Genomic DNA, 17,927 nt, shown 5'->3' with positions numbered 1-17,927 from the left:
ATTTTCTTTGCCATCATCGTAACGAAAATGACTTCACAGCGGCACTGCTCTCAGTATTTGTAGGATTTTACCCATTTTCTTTTTCTTCCACGCAGGTAATGAATTAGTAACAGTTCTGTTTATTGCACGCTCATATAAAAATCACAGTTACCCCAGAACGTTTTTTGCACTCTCTTAGCACATACTGATGCTGAAAAGGGAAAAGATGAGAACATAAAAGTTTCTCTGCTTTTCCAGTCTGCTTTACAAGGTCTACAATCCTGCTTCATAAATCAGCTAATTTCTTGTGTGTGCAGGCTTTTTATACAGCAAAGGAAAAATACAGTATTTAAAAAAGAATAGCATTTTTAATCTCATAAAACTTAACAGAGAAATTGAGCATTGATATCTAGTGTCTGAAATGACTTTAAAATTGTGTTTTCGAACTGACTAAATTTCAAGCTTAATATTTATTACGGTGAACTACTACAAGGATGTAAAAATATGATTTTTGCCAGTAAATTTCCTGTTGAGATAAATTGGACGCAAACGCAAAAAGGACTGTGCAGGCCTGGGTGCTGCATACGAGGCAAATGTTACCAGCAGAGACAGGAAAACAGCAGCTGTGCACCATTCTTGGACACAAAGTCCTCAGGAGTCACGAGGTTAGCACAGGATCTGTTTTTTCATGCCTGGTTTTGCTGACTACGGAGCCACTTCGGCAACGATAATAATCAGAACAAAAGTCCTCTCCTAAAGTTAAACCAGTTTCATGCTAATCTATGGCAAGGAAAAGCAAGTCAAATCTGTCAGAATTGTTTATAGAAGAAAACAAAGATCAGATATATGAAAATGCCCTTGCTGAGATCCAGTCCTTTGAGCTGCCTCTTGGAACCACCTTAAGGTATGCATCATTCAGATAATATTATTGTTCATGATGGATTTGATCCATTCTATAGCTGCTCTTTCAGTCAGCCCAATGTATTAGAAACAGCATTTTCCTGACTTGGAAATCTATAGGAAAGTTGAATTTAATCGCAATATGATTGGCCCTAAATGAAAAAATACAAACCAAGGTCACATACTCAGCTCTTTCTTTTCACCAGCACAAAGCTATCCGTTACTGAAGGCTGGCTGCAGATTCTCTGTGAAGAAAGCAATTACTCTTAAATATGAAAACAAGGGGAAATTTGCTTTTTTTGTGTGTAGCAGTGGTTTTAGTTTGATGTTAACAGCTACATTTTAAAAAAATTGTTGCTTCCTAGATTTTTAAAAAATGCAACTTTTTTTTTAATCACTGAAGACATGACTACTTAAGGTTTTATTGTTGATATTCCTAAATATCTGAATATTTTAATATTTTTTTCATTTGCAGCTTATGGAAACCATTTAATGTTAAAAGTGCAACTGAAAAAAATTTGCATATTCGTCCCTACAAAAAAGTAATGCATAAAAGATTATGATGTTATGTGTCTAAGTATATTGTCAGTATCTGTAGAAGAGTTTTAAAAATAGCCTGCCTGGCACTGTAGGCATCAGGTTGCAGTGACTATCAGGCTAAAGAAAGAAAGCGTAATTTACTCTGAAAAATGTACGTGTCAATCTACTGCTTCAGTAATTTGGTGATGGGAAAAAAAATGGAACGTGGGAAGATTGTTACTGCGTTTGAGTGATTTCTTGAAGGAAATACGACTGCAGCGCTAGCGTGTAGGTTCTTCCCTGTTTTCTTTCTGCAGCATGCGCTTTGTAGGCACTTGTCTACACCTGGAATAGTCCTTGCTGACTTAGTCGGTGTCATCAATAAATTCCTCTGAATCAACACCGAGTACGATAAAACCACAAGCATAGACAAGATCTGCGTGGTCCTGGGTGCCATGTACTAGCTAGCGTCCAGGTGTAGCTGCACCAGGGCAGGAGAGAGGACGGGTTTGATCAGAGGAACTGGAAGGGTGCCAGACGCAGTTGTCACTGGCTGGTGCCTCGCCTTCGATGCCTTCACGGTCATCAGCGGTTGCCAGCTCCTCGCTGCAAGGGCAGCCACGCACCGCGCTGAAGCTCCGCACTTCAGGCCTGCTTCTTTGCGTCGGCTTCCCGCTTGTGTGCGGAGAGCTTTGCCCAGCGGGCAGGTGTGCCCCGTCTCCCCGGCGTGCAGAACCCAAGGCCTACAAAACACGAAGTGTGCAACTTCAATAGAAAACGGGCTATTCCTCCTTCACCGAGAAACGAAGCCTCGCTGTGCAGGCGCTCGAGGGCAGCAGGAAACCATGCGCCGGCTCCCAGTGAAACACAGCAAGCCGACGCACAAAGCGCGCTTTTCGGCGGTTCTGTTTTCCCCTCGACCCCCAAATTTCCGTCACCCGCAGAAACGGCGGGAACGAGCCGCGCGCGCAGAGAGCCCTGCAGAGCCTCCGCGCCGGAGGCCGGCGCCGCGGGAAGGGGACAGGGCTCGGGGTCCGGGGTTCCCGCTTCTGCCACGGGGCGCCGCGCGGGGCAGAGCTGCCCGCGGTCCCCACCGGGCCGCAGCGCCCGCAGACGCCCAGCGCACGGAGCGGCTTGGCCGGGCGTCCCCGCCGCAGCCCTTCCTCTGACGAGGGCCGCGGGGCACCGGCGAGCTGGGGCGAACCGGGCGGGCGCGGCCAGCTGCTACCTGCTCCTCCTCGCCCGCCCCTTCCCCTCCCTCCTCTCGCCAGCCCGGGCTGCCGGCCGCCCTCGGCGCTGGGAAGCCCCGCTCGGCTCCGCGGCCGCCTCCGCTCTCGGTCCCTCCCCGGCGCCTCCCGCAGAGCCGCGGCCGCCGGGTCCCTCCCACCCAAGATGGCGGAGAGTCTGCCCGAGCATGATCGGATCCTGCAGGAGATCGAGAGCACCGACACGGCCTGCGTGGGACCCACCCTGAGGTGAGGGGCAGCCGTGCCCGCGGCGCCGACGGCAGGCGAGAGCCCCCCGCCCCGCCCGGCCTGCCCGCCCGCCCGGGGAGCCGAGGCCCGGCGCGGCCCGGCCCGGGCGCGCTTTCTGACAGCTCCTCCTCGGAGACACCGCGGGGCCGCACCGGGCCGGGTGGAGACTCGCAGCCCCCGGGGGCGCCCCGCGGAGGCCCGACCGCCACCGCCCGCCCCGGGCCCTGCGGGTCGCCGCGCCCCGACCGCCTGCGGGGTGGCGGAGGGGGAAGGGGCCGCCGCGGTGCGGTGGGGAGCGGGGCCGGTGCGGCCGCGAGCGGCTGTCACCCCCGGGCCGGCGGCGCTGAGAGGGAAGGGGGGGGCCGAGCGGAGGCTGCGGCCGCGCCCCCGCCCCCGGGCTGGCCTCCCTCTGTCATTGTCTGCCGGAACGCGGGGCGCTGCCCGGCTTCCGGCGGGGCCGGGCGCGGCGGGGCCGGAGCGGGGCCTCGGGCCGGGGGCGCCGCCGTGAGCCGGTGCGGGAGAGCTCCAGCCCCGCGCTTGGACACCGGGCGTCTCCCTGGGGGTGCCGGTACCCCGGGTCTGTGCGGAGAGCGGGGCCGCAGCCGCGCTGGGGGTGGGCGCTGGCGTCGGTGACCGCAGGGCTGCTCTGCGTGCCGGCTTCCCTGATGCAGCCTGAGATCTGCAACTCCAGCCGGGTTCCTTCTGGAAACGTGACGCTGTTCAGAGCATTTCTGAAATGCGGTGACTTCAGTGGTTTTGAGGGGTTTTTTTTCATTTCTCTCCAATTCCACATACTGCCAAATGGTGTAGCCATCACATTGATGAAAAGGTTTTGCTGCATCTTTCCTGTTAGAGAGGAACGTGTGGGTGCCCTTGGGTCTGAGCTGGGAGAGAAGGGCGGGGCCTGGAGGGAGTGGGCTGGGATATGGAGGAGGCGCAGGTGGAAGGGGATCTTCATCCTGGAGCTGTGCTGATGCTTCCCTCGTTAGGGATGTCGGAAGGAAGTGAAAAAGTGCAGGTGCTAGCCAAACTGGGGAGAGAGAGCTGTGAGCCTGTACCTTGTCTCTTTGGGAAGCCATGGAGAGCCTGTGTGCAGGGAGCTGGGAGAGGCGATTTGTGTGGCAGCAGGGCGATGGGCACCGCCCCGCGGACTTCCCCGGGAGAGTGTATGGTGCCCACTGCAGAGCGTGGGCCGGGCCGGGAAAGGGCGAGCGCGGGGTACACGGATGGGGAACCAAGTGCCGAGAACTGGAGGAAGAGAAATGAGCATGAAATGGGTCATTTTGCACTTTGCGGCAAACAAATTTGTAGCTGGCTGCATGTGCCTGCAGTGGGTCCCCCGGTGCTGGGGACTGTGTGGGAGGTGGCAGTCCGGGCATTTGTGCGAGGCTGGAGTCCTCAGAGAGCCCAAACAGGGAGTGCAGTGGGGCGGCCCACACATCACCGGGGGCTGCTTGTGGGGTCAGCCTTGTCTTGGAGGCCAGCTCAGAGCAAACTGTGCTCTGATCTCTCCTCACTGTTCTTTAAACGCAGCCAGTATTGGGAATACGGTGTGGAGAGTCAAAGCTGAGCATCACAAGCAGCTTCACCTGTGAGAGTTTGTGAGCTCGGGTTGAAAGTAGCTGAGATGCTTTCAGACTTGAGTTGTACCTGGAGGCAGTTTAGCCATGTTTCAGCTAACAAGCCCAGGCAGGCTGGAGCTGATGTCTGCAAAAAACACACCAAAACAAAAAACTTAGCAACAAAACATTAAATAGAACTGCAGTTTCACTGCCATCTCCAGTGTAGAGCTTATGTCAGAGGAACCTGTGTAAAGGACATCCAGAGAATCAGGGTGCACAGTGGAAGAAGGCATGTTTGGGAACCACAGGTGTGCATGGGTAGGGGGGTAGAAGGGGGAAGGTACAATATGAATCTCTTACTCATATTGTACATTTAAAATGTGTCAAATATTTTATAAAAGTAAACATTTAGTTTCTTAATTTCTTCACATGTTCCTGTCCTTTCTTTTCCTATTTGTATCGCATCTGTCTTATCTATCTGGTTATCTTACTGACTTTTCAGAAGGAGAGTTTTGCATGGCTGACTTTCAGAATATTTAGAAAATAAGTGCACGTTGGTCTGATTTAACCCCTTGTATTAATTTCTAAATCAAAAAATTAAGCTAAAAAATGGTCACACCTGGCTGAGTGTTTTGAAAGAAGTCCAGCCAACGTCACAAAAATATGCTGCTACTTTATAAGAACAGCAGTGTTTGAAGATAAAACTATAGCTATCTGTTCAGGTATACCTATTAAAATTTGTGAATAGCTGTGTGAAACTGAAAAGTCTAAAATTCCACATCTAATTTCAAGATCTATTTCAATGAACAAAAGTGTGAAAGTGAAATGAAGCATTATTTTCTGCATAAGATCTGGGTTTTACTTGCTGAACAGTATATATCAAAGAATTGAGTTGAGTAATTCTGTGTGCAGTTGCGTAAGCTACAACATAAAATGATCCATCGATTTCCAGTCATGGAAGCCATTGATGCTGGCTCATGTAATGACTGAAATTACATTAATTTCATTGCGAGAAATGGAATAGTTTTGGTTTGTATTTCTTGGGAAATATTTATAGCATCATGACATGAAATGAAGTACCAACATACCTACTTAAATAGCAGAACAAAAGTAGTGGCTGGAGGTGAGCAGTTTAGTAAGTAGCATGAGGAATGCTGAAGATCGTAGGATATGCAAGATCTGACTTATCCTTAATTGTTCCTATCGAGATCTTAATATCTTCCTAATACATCCGTGCTTCACAAAGAAGTGTAGTTTTTTTGTGGGCCACGCATAGATTCCATGGAAACATGTTTCTGCTCTTGTTTTTCTTCACTGTTTCGTTTGCTAGTTTGGTGTCGCTGTCTCTGCCAGGGGGCTGTTTCCTACCCTGCTAGAAGAGTGGCAGCACTTGTGATTATGATACAAAAAATAATAGCATATATTGATACATAATGTTTTTGTATGTAATTTACAGATAAGGAACAACATACAGGCTGATCCTGCAGGTGATTTTCTAGTGCTGAGATGTACCCATGTACAGGAATGTGAAACACAGGTCCTTTATAGGAGGAATCAAGGTACAGCTAGTACAATGGGCATTATTTCCTCTTTAGGAGAGTAAGTTAGCTCCTAAAGATTGCTGTGCATCTCAAGAAATACAAGATGAAGAGATTGTATTTGATTAAATTATTTTTCTTTTTTAATTTTAAGTGGATGAATTTATTGATTTAAATTTGCTGGTATTTAGCTTGCATTTCTAAATTTAGTGACATTTACTAAGTCATTATAAATGAGACTTAAATCAACTGTATAGCATGCATTTCATTAAATAGGCAGACTGGGTATATAGCAGGCCAAGATTAATCTTTTTTTCGGCAGACTGTGAAACTTAACATCTTTTTAGCTTTAATGGCTAACTAAATGAGATTAATGACAACACCTGTTAAAGGCTTGTCACTCTCACCTTTTTATGTAACATGTTAACGTATTGTAATTCATTTCGTGTACATACTTTTGGGCTTTGCAAAACCAGAGTTGTCAGCGCATTTCTAATCTTCATAAGGGAAAAAGAAAACAGACAAAAAGAAAGGCAATTCCCATATCCCTCTCCAAAAAAGATAAACATATTGAAAAGTTAATAACAAAAAACTTTCAAGCCCTCCCTGAACTCCATAGAAATACGTATTAACAAAATTTGAAGAGTCAGTTTTTAAGAGTGTCTTCACACTTCAGTAAGTCATCATTAGAGGAATAAGTTGAGGAAGCAAACGTAGCAGTAGTGGTCCAAGCAAGACTGTTTTGTCCATTCCTGATCAAGATTTCTAAGAAAATTCAGAGGTAGAAAAACAAAGTGAGAGTCTAATTCTGCTGCTCTGAGTTGTGGTACGCTTCACAACTGCAGGTGCTTTGCCCAGACTGTAGGCTGTAATTTGTATTGTGGAGTATTCCTGTACCCATTGAGGGGGCCTGTCCAAAGCCAAGTGAACAAAGTGCCCAGAATACCTTTTGGAGTGTGATAGGATGCTTTGAAGCCTCAACATAACTTGTTTTACCAGAAATGTACACTGTTATTACTAGCAGGCATGATTTAGTTGTATGATTCTGTATCTTTAGCGGAATAGCTAGTAAGCAGTAGCATAGGCAGTATGAATGACTTCTTCAGATGTGGGAAGATAGTACAGAATTAACACAGTTGCAGGCCGGGAAATATTTTTTCTGAGCACTTGATAATGGGCTGTTGGGATTTGTGATGTGGTTATCCAGTGACAAAATGTGGTTCCCCTCATTTTTGCCCTGTGGTCTTACTTGTCAGGTATGATTGTTTGAAGGCATTTTTCTGTGTTCTCATTATTTTGGTTTTGGATTATGGGCCAACAGATCACATTTTTGTCTATGGCTTGGTCTTGGTTTAAATATAGAGCAAACGTAAAAGGACTTTGAGGTCATCAACCAGTGCATTGAATCAGAATGGAAATGCTTTGATCATGTATTTCAATTTCAAATGGTGTGATAAAGTTTTACAATATTATAAGCTATTTTTATGGTTTGAAAATCAGTAGTTTGTGTCTTCGTTAATGCTGTGTCTTCAAGCCCTGCTCAGTTTTCAAGTGAATGTGTTTCATTCCTACTTCCCTTTCAAACTGATGTTGCAAAGTAGCCCAAAGGAACTAGAAATTCCTTGTGTGTTAGCTATGGTCTTTTTTGGATCAGGTCACAGGGTGTACTTTGATATATATTTATATATCACTTTATTATAATTGCTACTTTGATGTATATTTATATATCACTTCATTATAATTGCTAACTCCTGTTGTGCAACTGGGTTGCTGTAGAGTAAGGAGAGCGTCCTGCTCGCTGGGAGCAGTGTATCCTGAAAAACTGGTGGCTGGCTTGTAGTGTCGGTTGCAGATTTTGTCACTTGGTGCAGGATTTGATGATATGCCGAGTGTTTAAGTTGAAAGGCAACAGTCAGATAAAGCAACTGTTTATGTAAGCAGGTCTATCACCATGTATATTGCTATGAAGAAGCACATTTTTTTTTTTTAATCTCTAGTCCATTACATAGGGTCAAAACAGTATAAGAAGAGCGTGTGCTATAGACTGAATAATCTGGCGTTTATATATTCAGTGGCAGAACTGTTGACTAGCCTGATATTTCAAGCAGATTTGCCATTGGTGGCAAGAAATATTTGAGGAGAAGGTGAGGATTTGCTTCCGTTGCTGCAAGTTTCAACATAGTACTATTGTACTTTTTATAAAACCTGAAACTGTTTGTGGGTAATCATATCTGCACTGCATTTTTCTGTTGTGCAAAAAATCTTTAGGTTCAATGCTGATTAAGTTTGTCATGAAATGTGTGTCTGCAAATCGGGTTATCTTGATCTTTTTGAGCGTTCATGTATCAGCTTCTGACTCAGTTCTTGCAGTGTTTTCCAAATGGGCAACTGCCAAGTGAAGCTTTAACCTAAGTAGTAACCTATGTGAAGAGTACTTCTGAAATAGCTCTCTCCAATTTCACAAGCATTACCAAAGAGCTTGAAATTGTTCCCATGTTTAGGAAACACGTTTCAAAATAAATTAAAGCTTTAAAAGTAGAGGGATCATCTACTGAGGGATCCAGGATAGTGTACTTTATAGGTGGTTCATGCAATCAGTATTGTTGTGTCTCATCTAAACTTAGCCTTCCCATCATATGTATGGCTTATTCACTGTTACATCAGCTAAATTCAAGAAAGTCAGTTGTTATTCATGTCGTTTCTTCATCGATTTATTCCTCAAGCTGATTTTACTTGGTGTCTGTTGACCCAGATTTTGGACATGCCATATGCATAGGAAATGCATAATTTTACATCCTTCACAAATGCCAGTCACATGGGTACTTACTTGCTTGTAGTTCTTTTTTGGGAAGCCAACAGCGTACACTGTACTCTAGCTTTCTGTATGCATTGCTGAACCATTGCTCGGAGACTTTGCAGTTTCCTCAATACAGATGTCTACCTGAGGAGTGTTAGCATAATTAAATTGAATGTAAGCCTGTTTTTTACCTGTAAGTGCTAGAGCGTTTGCACATACAAGGCTGAAATTACAGCAACAGCAGTTAAGCAAGTTTTGTCATGTTGCATTTTATGGATTATACTACTAAAATGAGCTCATAAAAATCTATGAGGATTGAGATTTCTTAAATAATGCTTCTAAAATAATGCCAGAAATGGGTTCGCAGATAGGAAACTATTTCTATGGGTTGTAGTAAACAATTATTAAGTACTAACTCTTTTAAAAACATCAACCTAGCTTTGCATCAGCATCAAGTAATCACATTAGATGTTATCCTACTGGAGGGCTTGCTATGGCTAGTTATAAAATCTAGCTGTTGCCAGTCTTTCTGGCTATTATCTGATTGTGGTTGAAATGCCCAAACCTAATCCCTGTCGCCACAGACCTAGGTAAAACAATGACATCATGTTCAACTTCATGTTCGGCTTAAAGCATGCACAACAACGCATCTCTTCCTCACCTTGTCTGTGCCTACTAAGGAATTATTTGTGTGCCTGATGAATTGTGTCCCATGCAGGAAGGAGTTAATGATCTCTTCTGGAGCCTGGCTGAAGCCCTTCCTGTACCTCAACCTTTGCCAGTAATACCAGACTAGTAGGGAACTTAATCACTATTAAGCAGGAATGAAGCAGGTGTTAGAGTGCATCATCCCTCATGGAAAGACTTGGCGTTTGACAGAGAGGACCTACAAGATGTCTTTGAACACTTCTGTGCTAGGGATCTGCAGAGAGAGATGAGACTTTTTTTTTTTTAATATAGGATGAAAAAGGTGTTCAGCTCTAATACTATGAGTGGAATTTTCACTATGTCTCGGAGAAAGTAATTTGCTTACAAAGCTGCAGTGAGGGTAACTTGCAATTCTCCCATGAATCAGAGTAATACAAAATTAATAATGCATATACTGTAGTATGTGTACCTAGGGGGATAGTTTTGAGACATTTCAATTTCAAAAAGAGGTGCTTAAACTTTCAAGTATTGCATAATTCGATTTTAATACACTCTCCTCCCTATTGCAGGGGTTTAGATGTTTCTGTTGGTAGGAGCTGTCACTGGGACCTTCACAATTTGCACGCTTCCTTATACGTAGAGTGACTTTGAAGGGTCTCTACCCATTGATTTCAGTGAAGCAGCATTTTCTTTGGGTTTTGGTTTTGGTTAAATTCAACATAAAACAGTATCAACTATGTTACTTTTGTACCATAGGTTTGTTCTGTTTTGTTTCATAAACTTAGGAAACTGTAATCAGGTAGCCAATGTGTGCTACTTTCTCTTGAAATGTGGAGTTTCTGTGGCGTGCTGGAGTGTCACCTCTCCCTGAGGCATGAATAGATTTTCTGCTGCTTAGTCTGTTCATTGAGCAGATAGAGGACTGGAGTAAGGTAACAAAGAGCAGTAGAAGTCAGTTGCTGCAACACTGTTAGTTGCTTCCCAACAGAGAGAAACACTGTGAGTTAGTTTTAGTTGGGCTTTTGAATTAAAAACAGACTTGTTTTAAAGTAATCTTTCCTTTTCTTCAGTGATCCTGGGAGATGTGCATGTGCAAAGGATATATAGTACTGGCTGCTGATTTGCATGAGAAAAATACATGATGGTTTTCTATGTGTAGGCTATATGAGCTCATAGAGTTAACAAAAATTAGTAATATAAAATTATTGGAAAATATATGCTTTGGTTATATGTTTACAGAGGAATGTGACACATCAAAGAATTATGTGGTTTGATCTGTATTGAATAGAATACATTCTTAATCCAGTTTGTTTTGAAACTTTTCAATTATTGGATATTTTATTTAATCTGGAACTTCTGGATTTCTAAAATGATGTATTTGCAACTATGTAGTGTTGACAGTCAAAGCTTACTGAAATAAGTAACTTAGACATTTGTGACATTAAATGTTCTGTTCTATTTTGAGATGTCTTTTGAAGGCTCTGTAGAAACAATTGGTACGTATTTATCTCGAAGGCTATGTCTAGAGTGCCCTGGATAAAGAAGACAGATTAGCTATAGGTTGTAATAGATGGCTAATTATTTCTGCGGCATGTGTAAAAGAAATCTGATCAAATCTTTAAAAATAACTTAGAAGCTCGCAATTTCATTTATACATGAATCCGTTGCTCCCAAAATGGAACAATTTATGTTACAGTCTGTGGAAATATTAAGGGAAGATAAATATGTTGCTGTATGGACTTCACTTTCTTATTTTATTTACTATGAAATAATGTAGGTTCAAACTATGTCCACTGTATATGTTCAGGTATATGAAACAGATGGCCAAACTTGACACTTTGTTACGTGGCGATACCCAAGTACCACAGTGAGTGAAGCTGGCATTTTCTTTGCTGCCTTTTTTATCTACTATTACAACACATAATTAGGAAAAAAAATAGTAGTGCAGCACTTGTTTTTCAGTTTCTTGCTTCATACATCAGTAAGTCGCACAAAGGCTTAGCAGGAAGAGGCATCTCCTTGGTCAGCAGTGTAAAAACAGGAAGGAGGAAGTCTGTTGCAAATCTGGGTTTACTGATTATCAGTTCATGTTTCGCTGCAGAGGATGTCCATTAACAGCCGTGAGCGTGATCCATTGCTTATCCAGCATGAACAATGACTGCTGTAGTGCTGCTACTACGGAGTATGGACCCTGCTTATAGGAAGTAATGTTAACTAACAAACTGTATTCAGCCCTTTCCTGCTCATAGAAACAGGATACTATTAGTGAGAACAATTCACAGAAATTGCACATCCAGGAAAATCAGGCAAGTAAAGCATTACAGCTAAACTAAGATTAATAAAATCTTTTCTATGATTAGGCCATAGCTTGAGTTCTGCATTGTTCTGGCATGTAATGTAATCTTGTAAATAGAGTGGTGAGATGTAATTATGAAGAAGGATGGCAGAACTGGACCCTAGGTAGTGCCTGGCTTGGAAAGGCTGATTGGGTTTTAAGAAATGTGCTTATTACCATAACTGCAGCTGAATTACAGGAAACACCTGGACATTATTTTATAAAGCTTTTTAGGCTGTATGCAGCAACCTATATGACACTACTCCATGGAAAAATCCCTACAAAGTTTGCAGTTTGTGTAAACAGAAAATATCTTTGTATACTGTAGGACAAAGGAAGTTGCTGCAGTGTTTCCTGTGAAATTGCAGCTTAAGTGGAGCGTGTGATGTAGTATCATGGTTAGGGATGCCATGGTTATAGTCACAATGACAGGTCTGTTTTAAGGGCAGAATCTTGATTTGTGTGGTCAGTGTTTTGTGCTTACATCGATTCCGCTGAACTCAATGTGCAAATTAGACTTGTAAATATTATTTTATAACTTTATTTAATCCCTCTTTTTTTTTTTTTTAATCAAATGGGAAATGGAGGGAGAGGACTAACATCTACTGGGCCACTTCTTGCAATGTGTGTGTATATGGGAGCTAGCTGAGAGCTTCTCTAGCCTCAGTACAAAATTGGCTTTGGTAGCAAGGTATGAATTCTAAAAACATGATTTTCCACAAGCACAATTTCTTCATTTGAGAGATGGGTTCTTTGTCTGTGTGTTTGAAGTATTACTTTGAAATGTGGAATAAGAATTGTATGTCTGAGTTTGGTTTTTTTTTTTGTGACTTGGTTTAGCTGATCAAAGTGATCAGTCTTTGTGGATGTTTGTGGGTTTTTTTCCCCACAGTGCTAAATCTGAAGGTCTACAGATGAATCTTTTTCTCTTGCATCCCTTGCAGTTCAGAAGTTGCATGGTCAGGCTTATGTTCCATGTCAAACTTGTACAGCTGTTATGCAGATAGGTGTAATTCCCATCATCGTCACTGCATTCACAGAGATGTAACTGATTGGCACTAAGTGGTTATCAGTACCCTGAAAGGAATGTGTGTATACAGTTTTTAATTGCTTCATATGTCTTGTGTAATCAGGAAATGGAAGACACTGTGGCAATATAGGCAAGGGTGAGGAACCTGCAATTCGTACTAGAAATGGGATAGAGCAGGATGGGTTGGGGGGTGTGTGAAAATGGTGGAAGGTGACAAGTCTTAGTGAGGAGCTACTTTGTCCTGTAAAAAGATAGGTATTTTTTCCTCTATTTTCTGACTTTTTTTTTGCTATTTTTTAGATAGACCATCTGTTTTAAGAGTCTTTGCTTCTGTTAGAACCTATTACTATGAAAGATTACTAGGAAGAGAATTGTTCACCATAAAAATTTACAATAGTATTCATAAGCTCAAAGATGTTTCCCTTGAGTATGGGTTGCAACTAAAAATCGAATCATTGCCCACTTAAAAAAACAAGCACACACACAAAACACCAAACCCAAGAAATAACAATTTTTTTAAAACCCGAAAAGGTTATTGTTATTATATTTGTTAAATATTTTTTCTTTACTTAATAGATCATTTTAGTAATTATTTTTAATTGACAGTTGTTTGTCACCAACCAGGAATTAATAATGTCCTCAGAGTCATTATTTTCTTATGAAAGTACGGAGTTTTGTTTTTAATAAAACAAACTGTTTAAGTTCATTTTTTTCCTGGAACCTGAGTTTTTCTTACCATTGGAAAGTCTACAGCTATTGCTGTGGATATAAGGGACAAAATTACTTTATTTCTTATTCTGATTACTCTTGCAGTTCACTTTTCTGTGCTGAACTCCCACCAAGTAGATAACAGTGGAAGCTGTGTTCAGCTTTCTGATTATTCTCATTTTCTAGCAGAAGATGACGTAGGTGTGAAGACTGGGGATGAGGAGGGAAAAAGCAGATTTGGAGTATTTGCTGCAACCCCTTTGCAGTTTTAGGCTCCTCTCCTTTTAGGAGACTTACTGGTCTGTATGCACTTCCTTTGCCTACCTTTCCAGTAGTGCAGTCAATGTATTAAATTAATTTCTGGGCTTATGATTCTTTTTGACCTGTAACTTTTTATTTCCCACCTCCTTAGCTAAATGCTGTTACTCTTTTAATCACATTTGCACTCATGCATTTAATGACATGTATCCTGGCTGCATGCACAAAAAATATTTATAAGAAATGATAGGAGAAATATGTTTTTGAAGAGATCTATGATAGTGCCTTTGAATGATGATGCATATGTATGGAGTTGTCATTATAGAAGGATCAGTTGATTTGAGGATAATTGATTTTAAAAATTATTTTTATTATCTAAAGGGTCGGGTGGAATTCACGGCAGGTTAGGTTTTATGATTCTTGGCTGATATTTAGCTGTGGAGCTCTTTATTTACTCAGTGGCTAGTATTTTTGTGCGTAGAATGGTGCCCTCTGGTGCTTCAATAGATTTTTGCATGTAAACACAAAAATGCTAGTAAGACCTACTAAACACATATTTTTCATACTGTGTTTCAGTTTTGAAAATAAAAATTTTAGAGAGGTTTTTTATGAAGTATAAAATAACCTTGTTTGATTTTCTTCAATTGGAAAATGATTGCATATAGGAAAATTCTGCTTCATTTTTTTGTTGAGACCTGAATTCAAATCTCTTTATGCTTGTCTTTCTCCCTTCAGCCCAGCTGGTAAGAAAATATCAAGGTAAAAATACCCCTATTGCAGCAAAATTGAGCCAGTGACTGAGACATCTTTCTCCTTTAGGTTAAGCTGTCTCTGACTATTCCTAGTTAATTTTTTTCCTCTTTTGAGTACTTTCTGCACTATCTTATATTGACATAGACTCGCATTAGTATGACTCATATTGTCCAGTTGTTGGGATGAGTCAGACAAAAAAATATCTATGTCTATGTACAGAGTTGTGGGAAATACAGACAAATAACCTGCTACATGTTACCAGAAACATCCTTCATCTCTGCTCGTGTTCTTCATGGGTGCTTGCCCCATTCGATTAGGAATGAAATAGTACCTGTCCTGTCACTGACTCGCAGTGCTGATGTCTAACTAGTCACTGAAGTTAATGTTGTCTCATTCCAGATTGAAAATTAAGATGGTATGTTGTGTATTTTTTTTTTTTGAGACAAAATAAAGTACAAACTTCTGTCTCCAACATCAGTGATTTTCTCGTCTTTTATCTTTTTCTTTTTTTTTTTTCCCCTGAAAATATGCATCTGGAAGGGTTAGCACTTCCTCACTCTCTTCCCAGCAGAACTCTGTGTGTGTGTGCATGCAAGCGCTGTAAATTCTGTCAGTTTTATCTTCTAATTTAAAAAAATCAGCTATAGGATGCTTTCAGGATTCTGTGTCTTTCTCCAAGATGCCGTAGGATGGTGATTTGTCTGCCTGATGGTTTAACTCTGTAAAGTGCAAAATTGCTATCAGGATTGCTTGCAGTGCCATAATCTGTTGAAGTGTACACCTTCAAATGAATATTTGAAGATACCAGTTACTTTATGTAGATAACTGTAGGTAATTTTGGAAAGGAATGTGTAGAAAATAAGCTTCAGTATCAGAAATAAACCATACTGTACTACATGTGATGTTCTGTAGTGGGTAAATCAGGCATTCATCGCCTCAGCTGTGCTTGCAGTTTTGAGAAAAAGCCCAATTTCTGTCCATGGCTTTCTCACATACACTTATGCTTTCAAAAAGGCCAGTGCTTTAGGTCAGACTTCTCTAAAGCCTCTGAAATAGCATGTGTATAGCAGCCTAAGAGTACAGCGTCTTAGGGAAGTTAATAAACTTGTTTAATTTGTCTTCTTATTTCTCACCTAGATCAGAAAGTTGTGGTAAAAAGTGTGATTTTATTTTAAATACTGTGATGATTTATTTCTTTAAAGGTAAGTAGTTCTGTTTCAGGAGTTTTTCCACTGGTGTGCTGAAGAGGGCTGATTTGTTATTGTTCCCACAAGATGGAGCTGTCTACATATGTAATTAATATGGAATTTATACTACTAGTGAATTTTAAGGCGCTCTGTCAAAGCACTGGTTTAGATCACAGCTCACCATTGTATTAGTATCCATGCAGGAAACAGTACAGTGTAGAAGATAAAATAGTAACTAAAATTTCAGTAAGGTAAGGTAATCTTGTGGTTAAGGCAGTGCATCGGGATGTACACAGTATCGATTTCTTCTTCCACAATTTTAAACATTTATTCCCTGTATGATTTTGAATTAAATATTGTGATAATACCCCTGAGAATTATCAATCAGTACTTTACTTATTATCATTAAACTGAAGTATAAGTAGCTTTAATAGTGAGGAAAATAATAAATACTGATTTTTTAACAGTGAATACTGTACTGCCTATGCTACATCATTCATTCTTCCAGAATTTCTGGCTGTGTTGTGTGGAATTATTTGATAACATTTTAAAGAGAGATCTCCTGATTGCAAATTATTTCCCTCCCTCAGTATTTTAAGAGTGTGGCTGCCAGTGTTGGCAGATCTGAAATCAACAAAAAGGTACAAAGACAGCCACGTTGAACTGCAGCTACTGGATATCCCAAAATAATCAGGCAATAACTAAGTCCAGAAAGACAGTGCATTGCTACCACGAAAGAAAGACTGGTGGTACAAACTGAAGTATGGAGTTCCTCTTGCACCATCTTTTTACAGTCTTGTTCTCATTTTTGGTATACTTGGTCTTCTGTGTTTTACTACTGTTTTCACTTATGGTTATGTCACAGAACTTACAGTTATGAGTACACAGCGATAGGTGGAAGTCTCCTATCTTTGTGATAATAATACTCCTTTCTCACTTCCTTTTGAGAACATTGGAAGGAGACCTAAACTTGGAGATTCCTTCCACCCTTAGATAAAAGGCTCAAGGAAGCAGTTAATAAGTGGAACTTTTTTCTGGTTTTTGCTTTAGCATCTGGTGCAGTATAGATGGTGAGTCCAGCCCATTCAGAGGAAGCTCATGCATTTCTGATACCTGTGAATACATTATGTGATGCCTCTGGTCCTCCTAATATTTTTATTTCTTTTCCAGGAACAGTACTCTGGAGCCAGGTAGTTGTTCCTACATGTTCACCCTCTAGGTTCCAACATTTCTGACCCTTTTCTTACAGAGACAGAGCAGTGCTCATGTAACCACCTTGTACTATGTAGTTTGGAGCACTACAACATCAGTTATTGAACCTTTTTCTCATCCCGTGCTCATTTCTTTACAGGTAACTGATATGGTCTACCTGCTTCCCCCTGTGTCTTCAGATGCAGAACATTAAGTTGCCTGATGAAAGCTCACTCAGTGCTGACCATGTGTCTTGCACCTTTCTTTCCTCCCAGGCCAGGTTGCTGCTTCTCCCTCCAGTCAGCACCAGGTTCTGTGTGGAGATGTGGGTCACTCGTGATCTTCTACCACGGCCCTTTAAACCTCAGTCATGCTGGGCAGCCTTGAGGGGTCCATTTCAGGCAGTCTGACAGGAACCTCAGGAGGAGAGGCTGACTGTCACACCTTTGCTCCTTCCAGCTGTCATTTCAAACTGCAGTGGTGGAATGGGTGAGGGGCATTTTTCCCTTTGTGAACCGCTTCATGGGTCAACAATCTTGTATTTTTCCCTTGGTGCACTTTGGAGGAAAGAACCTGCCTTTCAGTACTGTATCCTTATTTTCCTGCATAAGCAAAAGGGGAATATTCTAGGAATATTTTATTTAATAGATTTTTCTGAGACAAAATACCTATAGCAAGCAGGCTATCAGGAATTGGCTTTCTTCCTTTGGCATGTAGGACAGCGTATTACCTTTCTCATTTCTGTAACATCAGTTGCTTCTCTGAGTCCATGGTCAAAAGGAACTCAAAAAGGATGAAGAGTCTAGTTCTGAGAGTCTTTTCAATCTCTGCTATACTCTTCTCTTCCTTGAAAGGTCAGGTTCTTGTCAGACACTCAGTTATGGGTTTGTTGAACGGGTGATGATGCCCCCAGATCCTGGCAGAGCCAAGCTGTCTGGTTAGAAAAGAGGATCTTGAAGAATATGGGAAGTCATACTTCTCCGACAAGACTGGGAGGGAAGTACTTTCTCTCTACTCATGAGTTTTAGAGGCTTTGACTCACTGTCA

General features: G+C 41.8%; 1 protein-coding gene across 11 annotated transcripts in view; it reads left to right on the top strand.

Annotated features, from left to right (window-relative positions):
- Positions 1-646: 646 nt before the first annotated feature.
- The window catches only part of EXOC6 (exocyst complex component 6), a 94,742-nt gene continuing 77,461 nt past the window's right edge, over positions 647-17,927 (top strand). For 2 of the 11 annotated variants that reach the window (XM_075423460.1, XM_075423455.1), the window contains exon 1: positions 647-883. In XM_075423460.1, the coding sequence (XP_075279575.1) occupies positions 762-883 (122 nt within the window). In that variant the 5' untranslated portion in view covers positions 647-761. Of the gene's footprint in view, positions 884-2,735; positions 2,874-17,927 lie in introns of those variants that run through there. The other 9 variants (XM_075423461.1, XM_075423464.1, XM_075423458.1 and 6 more) reach the window with 7 other exon arrangements.

The sequence above is a fragment of the Opisthocomus hoazin genome, chromosome 6 (assembly GCF_030867145.1).
Source record: "Opisthocomus hoazin isolate bOpiHoa1 chromosome 6, bOpiHoa1.hap1, whole genome shotgun sequence".
Lineage (NCBI taxonomy): Eukaryota > Metazoa > Chordata > Aves > Opisthocomiformes > Opisthocomidae > Opisthocomus > Opisthocomus hoazin.
The sequence above is the reverse complement of the archived record's forward strand: the minus strand, read 5'-3'. Positions and strand labels throughout refer to the sequence as shown.